Consider the following 7,932-nt stretch of genomic DNA (forward strand, 5'->3'; position numbering starts at 1 on the left):
TTTTGTATTTTAGTAGAGACGGGGTTTCACCGTGTTAGCCAGGATGGTCTCGATCTCCTGAACTCGTGATCCGCCCGTCTCGGCCTCCCAAAGTGCTGGGATTACAGGCTTGAGCCACCGCGCCCGGCCTAATTTTTTCTTTTCGAGAAAGGGTCATTGGGTCTTTGTTACCCTGGTTGGAGTGCAGTGGCAATTGTAGCTCATTGCAGCTTCCACCTCCTGGGCTCAAGCGATTCTTCCACCTCAGTCTCTCTTGTAGCTGGGACTACAGGCACAAGCCACCATGTGCAGCTAATCTTTTAATCTTTTTGTAGAGATAGGGTCTCACTGTGTTGCCCAGGCTGGTCTTGAAGTCCTGGGCTCAAGCAATTCTCCTGTTTTGGCCTCCCAAAGTGCTAGGATTAGAGGCGTGAGCCACAGTGCCTGGCTTAGTTTTATACATAAAACTATAATCTATAATTTTTTTCTTTTTTTTTTTTTTTTTTTTTTTTTGAGGCAGAGTCTCGCTCTGTCGCCCAGGTTGGAGTGCAGTGGCGCGATCTCGGCTCACTGCAACCTCCGCCTCCCAGGTTCATGCCATTCTCCTGCCTCAGCCTCCTGACTTGCTGGTACTACAGGCGCCCGCTACCATGCCTGGCTAATTTTTTGTATTTTTAGTAGAGATGGGGTTTCACCATGTTAGCCAGGATGGTCTTGATCTTCTGACCTCATGATCTGTCTGCCTCGGCCTCCCAAAGTGCTGGGATTACAGGCGTGAGCCACTGCACCTGGCCATAAAACTAGAATTTTTCATGAGGTTTATTCCCAGATATTCTTAGGTATCTCAGAGTTTTTAATGTGTTTTTAAAAAAACAGACATTCTTCTGTTTATTGCAGGAATACAGAAATGCATTGATTTTTGTATATTGTTTTTATAGCCAGCCATGGTGCTAAACTCTGATTATTTCTAGTAATTCATTTGTAGATTCTTATAAGTTTCCTATGAAGACAGACATGTCATTCGTGAATAATTTTTGTTTCATTCTTTTCATTCCTGTCTTTTAATTTCATTTTATTAATTTATTATAGCAATTAGGATCTCTCATATGATGTTAAATAGAAATAGTGATGGTGAACATCATCGTCATGTTCCTGATTTTGAATCTAGTTCTCGTTTTTCTTCTTTTTTCTTTCTTTTGAGACAGCGTCTTGTTCTGTTGCCCAGGCTGGAGTGCAGTGGCGCAATCTCAGCTCACTGCAACCTCCACCTCCCGGGTTCAAGCAATTCTCCTGCCTCAGCCTCCCAAGAAGCTGAGATTACAGGTGTGCACCACCATACCTGGCTAGTTTTTGTATTTTTAGTAGAGACGGGGGTTTCACTATGTTGGTCAGGCTGGTCTCGAACTCCTGACCTCATGATCCGCCTGCCTGAGCCTCCCAAAGTGCTGGGATTACCGGCGTGAGCCACTGCGCCCTGGTCTCGAAGACCAGACTGGCTAACATAGTGAAACTCCATCTCTACTAAAAATATAAAATTAGCTGGGCATGGTGGTGCACACTACTTGGGAGGCTAAGACAGGAGAATCACTTGATTCTGTCACAGCCTCCCAAATAGCTGGGACTACAGGTGTGCACCACCACATCCCGCTAAATTTTTTTGTATTTTTAGTAGAGATAGGGTTTCACCATGTTGGCAAGGCTGGTCTCAAACTCCTGACCTTATGGTCTGCCTGGCTCGGCCTCCCAGAATGCTGGGATTACAGGTGTGAGCCACTATGCCTGGTCTATCTGGTGGATCTTATATAAGATGGGAATCGGCTGGGCGTGGTGGCTCATACCTGTAATCCCAGCACTTTGGGAGGCTGAGGCGGGCAGATCATGAGGTCAGGAGATCGAGGCCATCTTGGCTAACACAGTGAAACCCCGTCTGTACTCAAAATACAAAAAAATAGCCAGGTGTGGTGGCACATGCCTGTAGTCCCAGCTACTCAGGAGGCTGAGACAGGAGAATTGCTTGAACCCAGGAGGCAGAGGTTGCAGCGAGCCGAGATCGTGCCACTGCACTCCAGCCTGGGTGACAGAGCGAGACTCTGTCTCTAAATAAATAAATAAGATGGGAATCATCTTTCCTTGCAAGCTGGTAAAACTTGTCTGTAAATTCATCTTGCCATATTTTTTTCATTATGGGATTATTTTAAACAACTTCTTCAATTTCTTTAATAGTTAAACAAAAGTCAGGGTAAAATTCTTGAATCAGTTGTGGAGTTACATGTTTTTAATTGTATATTTTATGTAAGTTTTCTAATTATTTGCATAAAGTTGTTCATAGTATACTCTTTTATTTTGGAGAGATAGGGTCTTGCTCTGTTGCCTAGGCTGGAGTGTGGTGGCACAACTGGAGCTCGCAGCAGCCTCAGACCTCAAGTGATCCTCCCACTGCAGCCTCCCGAGTAGCTAGGACTATAGGTGTGCATCACCACACCTGGCTAGTTTTTAAGTTTATCATAGAGAAAAGGTCTTGCTATGTTGCCCAGGCTGATCTGGAATTCCTATGCTCAAGTGATCCTCCTGCTTTGGCCTCCCAAAATACTGGGATTACAGTTGTGAGGCACTTCACTCAGCTCTTTCTGTTATCTTTTTAATGAAAACTGTCCTGGTGGGTATGAAGTGGTATCTCATTATGGGTTTGATTTGCATTTCTCTGATGGCTAATGATGCTGAGCATATTTTCATGTGCTTATTTCTTTTGGAGAAATGTCTGTTTGGATCCTTTGCCTATTTAAAAAATTGGATTATTTGTCTTTTTACTATTGAGTTAGAAGAGTTCTCTATATATTCTAGATAGAAGTCCCTAATCACATATATGCATATATGGTTTGCAATATTTTCTCCCATTCTCCCTTTTTTTTTTAAGTCTTGCTCTGTTGCCCAAGCTGGAATACAGTGGCATAATCTCAGCTCACTGCAACCTCCCCCTCCCGGGTTCAAGCGATTTTCCTGGGTCAGCCTCCCAAGTAGCTGGGATGACAGGTGTGCGCCACCACACCTGGCTAATTTTTGTATTTTTAGTAGAGACGGGGTTTCACCATGTTGCCCAAGTGGTCTTGAACTCCTGACCTTGTAACCCATCCACCTCATCCTCCCAAAGTTTTTCTCTTTCTTCAGGTTGTCTTTTCACTTCTTGATGGTGTCCCTTGATGTACAAAAGTTTTACATTTTGATGAAGTCCCATTTATCTAATTTTTTGGTTGGCTGTGCTTTTGAACCAATGTCAGATCCCAAGATTACACTCCAAATTGAGATGCCTTCAACTTAGCCAGTGAAGCTGCTGATCCTCAGTTTGCCCTACCCCGCAGAACATCCATGTGGACCAAGCTGAGGGGCCGGGGATGAAAGCAGCCCTAGGCAAGAACATTATCAAGCATACAAAATGCTCTGCAAATTACCCCAGCACTTTGAGAGGCTGAGGCGGGCACATTGCTTGAGGTCACGAGTTTGAGAACAGCCTGGCCGACGTGGTGAAACTCTGTCTCTACCAAAAAATACAAAAATTAGCAGGGCATGGTGGCAGGCGCCTGTCATCCCAACTATCTGGGAGGCTAAGGCATGAGAATCGCTTGAACCTGTGAGGTGGAGGTTGTAGTGAGCCGAGATCGCGCCACTGCCCTCCAGCCTGGGTGACAGAGCGAGACTGTCTCCAAAAAAAAAAAAAAAAATCCTTCGCAAATTATCTCATGCCTTTGGATAATTTCCAGAGCATTGAAATGGTTGTTGGATTTTTTTTTTTTCTTTTTTTGGGGGTAGGGAAGGAGTCTCGCTCTGTCTCCCAGACTGGAGTGCAATGGCACAATCTCGGCTCACTGCAACCTCCACCTCCTGGGTTCAAGTGATTCTCCTCTGTTAGCCTCCTGAGTAGCTGGGATTACAGGCACCCACCATCATGCCCGGCTAATTTCTGTATTTTTGCAGAGAGGGGGTTTCACCATGTTGGCCAAACTGGTCTCGAACTCCTGACCTCAGGTGACCCGCCCACTTCGGCCTCCCAAAGTGCTGGGATTACAGGTGTGAACCACTGCACCCGGCCTGTTGGATCATTTTTGTCCAGCTTCATAGTTGCCTTGCGAGGAGAGGATTTGTCCACCACCTCATTCAGCCAGAGCCAAGCCCTGCTTCTGTCATTCCTCCCTCCTAACATTGCTCTCATTCTGTGCATTCCTTGTCTCACTGCACCTCTAGTTTATAAATTCTCTCTCTAGCCTTTTGGCTCTGTTTGCTCTGTAACCTGTACCGGCAACATAAGCAATATGCATATAAGTAAGTGGATTTATGTTGCTTTTTTTTTTTCAAGAATGCTATTTTTCATCTCTAGTATTTCCGTTTTCTATGTGGTAATTTTCCAAACCTGTGTGGTTATTCCTGATTGTCCTTTGTTCCATGCACATCCTGAATTTCTTCAAATATGTTATACATAGCTATTCAGTATTCTCTACCTGACACTTCCACTATCTGTTGTATGTTGTGTCTGCTGACTCCATTCTTGGTGACCTGCCCTCTGGCGTGTTTTGTGACCTTTGTTTATGAGCTGATAGCTGGATTTTAATCTGTGGGACTCTTGCAGGTCTTAGTAGAAGAAGACTTCTTCCAGCGAGAATTTGCTTTTATTTTTTGTTTTGTTTTTTTGAGATGAAGTCTTGCTCTGTCACCTGGGCTAGAGTGCAGTGATGTGATCTCAGTCACTGCAACCTCCTCCTTCCGGGTTCAAGCGATTCTCGTGCTTCAGCCTCCCTAGTAGCTGGGATTACAGGCATGTGCCACCATGCCCGGCTAATTTTTGTAGTTTTAGCAGAGATGAGGTTTCACCATGTTGGCCAGGTTGGTCTCGAACTCCTGACCTCAGGTGATCCATCTGCCTTGGCCCCACAAAGTGTTGGGATTACAGGCATGAGCCACCGTACCCGGCCGAGAATTTGCTTTTACTTCTGCCAGTGGCCGGAGAACACCACCCACCAGAAGCCGCTTCAGTCCTCCTGAAGAAAGGTGGCACTGCTGTGTGGTACTGAGCTCGGGGCCTGTGGTGAGCTGAGGAAGCAGAGCCCAGGGCCCTGGCTTCACACCACAGGGCCCAGGCTCAGTAGCCACAGAGCAGAGCTGTCCTCCCTCTGCCTTTCTGGCTTCAGTTCTCTCTCTTTTTTTCTTTATCTTTTTTTTTTTTTTTTTTTTGAGACTAAGTTTTGCTCTTGTTACCCAGGCTGGAGTGCAATGGCATGATTTGGCTCACTGCAACCTCCATCTCCCAGGTTCAAGCGATTCTCCTGCCTCAGCCCCCCAAATAGCTGGGACTGCAGGCGCCCGCCACCACACCTGGCTAATTTTTGTATTTTTTAGTAGAGATGGGGTTTCACCATGTTGGTCAGGCTGATCTTGAACTCCTGACCTCAAGCTGATCCTCCCACCTCAGCCTCCCAAAGTGCTGGGATTATAGGCGTGAGCCACTGGGAGTGCTGGGATTACAGGTGTGAGCCACTGCACCTGGCCCAGTCCTCTCTTCTGTAGACCTCCTTTACCTTTTAACTCCAACAGTGCCTCAAAATTGTGTCCTCAGCAGGATATAATTGCTTTCTGATGGAAGTACCCTATAGAGCATCTAATCAGCCATACCGTGTAAGAAGCAGAAGTCAGCCGGGCGCGGTGGCTCACGCCTGTAATCCCAGCACTTTGGGAGGCCGAGGCGGGCGGATCACGAGGTCAGGAGATCGAGACCATCCTGGCCAACACGGTGAAACCCTGTCTCTACTAAATATACAAAAAATTAGTTGGGTGTGGTGGTGGTCACCTGCAGTCCCAGCTACTCAGGAGGCTGAGGCAGGAGAATGGGGTGAACCCGGGAGGCAGAGCTTGCAGTGAGCCAAGATCGCGCCACTGCACTCCAGCCTGGACGACAGCGAGACTCCATCTCAAAAAAAAAAAAAAAACAACCCACAAAAATTGGCCAGGCGCAGTGTAATCACGCCTGTAATCCCTGCACTTTGGGAGACCGAGGCAGGCGGATCACGAGGTCAGGAGATCAAAACCATCCTGGCTAACACGGTGAAGCCCCATCTCTACTAAAAATACAAAAAGAAATTAGCCGGGCATGGTGGCGGGCGCCTGTAGTCCCAGCTACTAGGGAGGCTGAGGCAGGAGAATGGTGTGAACCCGGGAGGCAGAGCTTGCAGTGAGCCAAGATCACGCCACTGCACTCCAGCCTGGGCACAGAGCGAGACTCCGTCTCAGAATAATAATAGTAATAGAAAAATTAGCCGGGTGTGGTGGCGCATACTCAGACAAGATTAGCCTCCTGCCCACAGTCCCCTGCATACAGCACAAGACAGGGCCAGCGACTGTCAGATGGATGAATGCTCCACTCCTCTCTCTTCCCAGCTCCTATTAAGGAACCAAAAAAGTTGATGCCCAAAACATCCCTCCCCACAGTCAAGAAACTAGCGACAGCCGCCACTGGGCCCAGCAAAGCCAAGTAAGGAGCAGGATGGGGTTGGGGGAAGGAGGAGGGTAGAAGGAACACCCCTCCCTGTGCTCCACCCTGAGGGCCTGATGAAGATATGTTCCAGGACATCTCGGACACCCAGCAGGGACAGTCAGAAGCTCACGTCCCGAGACTCAGGTAAGGGCTGCCCTCCAGTGCAGGGAGGACGGGAGGACAGGGATGGGGTGGCTGTGCGGATGGACAGAGGTGGGAAGAGACTGAGGGTCAGAGTAGGCTTGGGTCCCTGAAGTTCTGCTCTCTTAGGCCCCAATGGTGGCTTCCAAAGCGGGGGTTCGTGTCACCCTGGCCGAAAGCGATCCAAAACCCAGACTCCCCAGCAACGCTCTGTGTCCAGTCAGGTGAGGGGCAGGAGACATGGGAGAGGGGATGCTGGGCAGAGGCTGGTTCCCAGCTGTGGTGTGCACGGGTGAAGTCTCCCAGGCCAAGGGGAACCAGACTCAACCTCAGCTGAGACTTCACTTCCCATCATGGCAGGAGGAAGAGCACAGCAGCCCAGCAAAGGCCCCCTCTGTGAAGAGAACCCCCATGCTGGACAAGACCACAACTCCAGAGAGGCCCCCAGCTCCAGAGAATGCCCCCGGCTCCAAGAAGATCCTGGTTCCTGACAAGGTCCCCTCCCCAGAGAAGACCCTCACTCTAGACGACAAGGCCTCTATCCCAGGGAACTCCACCTCGGGGAAGATCCCAGCTCCTGACATAGTCCCCACCCCAGAGAGGATGGAGACTCCAGAGGACAAGGCCTCTATCCCAGAGAACTCCATCCCAGAGGAGGCCCTGACTGTGGACAAACCCTCCACTCCAGAAAGGGTCTTTTCAATGGAAGAGGCCAATGGCCCAGAAGTCCCACCAATGGATAATGTCCCTGATCCAAAGATGGCCCCTCTGGGGGATAAGGCCCCCACTCGAGAAAAGGTCTTGACCCCAGAGCTTTCTGAAGAAGAGGTGTCCACCAGAGATGACACTCAATTCCATCACTTCTCTTCGGAGGAAGCCCTGCAGAAGGTCAAGTCCTTTGTAGCCAAAGAGGCTCCATCATCCCAGGAGAAGGCCCACACACCAGAGGCACCCCCACTCCAGCCTCCTTCCTCAGAGAGGTGCCTGGGAGAGATGAAATGCCCCCTAGTTAGAGGGGACAGCTCCCCACACCAGGCTGAGTTGAAGTCTGGGCCAGGGTCCAGGCCTGCTCTTGAGAAGCCCCACCCCCAGGCAGAGGCTACAATGCTTCTAGAGGAGGCACCTTCCAAAGAGGAGAGGACCCCTGAAGAGGAGGCATCCCCCAACGAGGAAAGGCCTCTGAGAGAGGAGGTGCTCCCGAAAGAGGGAGTGGCTTCCAAAGGGGAGGTGCTCCCCAAAGCGGGAGTGGCTTCCAAAGAGGAGGTGCTCCCCAAAGAGGGAGTGGCTTCCAAAGG

At 49.2% G+C, this 7,932-nt stretch overlaps 1 protein-coding gene across 1 annotated transcript in view; it reads left to right on the forward strand.

Moving 5' to 3' along the window:
• SH3D21 (SH3 domain containing 21) overlaps positions 1 to 7,932 on the forward strand; it is a 23,663-nt gene that overhangs the window by 4,616 nt on the left and 11,115 nt on the right. The window contains exons 9-12 of the mRNA XM_011989020.1: positions 6,399 to 6,493; positions 6,588 to 6,640; positions 6,767 to 6,861; positions 6,998 to 7,846. Of these exons, the coding sequence (XP_011844410.1) occupies positions 6,399 to 6,493; positions 6,588 to 6,640; positions 6,767 to 6,861; positions 6,998 to 7,846 (1,092 nt within the window). The remainder of the gene's footprint in view (positions 1 to 6,398; positions 6,494 to 6,587; positions 6,641 to 6,766; positions 6,862 to 6,997; positions 7,847 to 7,932) is intronic.

Source organism: Mandrillus leucophaeus, unplaced genomic scaffold, assembly GCF_000951045.1.
Source record: "Mandrillus leucophaeus isolate KB7577 unplaced genomic scaffold, Mleu.le_1.0 Scaffold343, whole genome shotgun sequence".
Taxonomy (NCBI): domain Eukaryota; kingdom Metazoa; phylum Chordata; class Mammalia; order Primates; family Cercopithecidae; genus Mandrillus; species Mandrillus leucophaeus.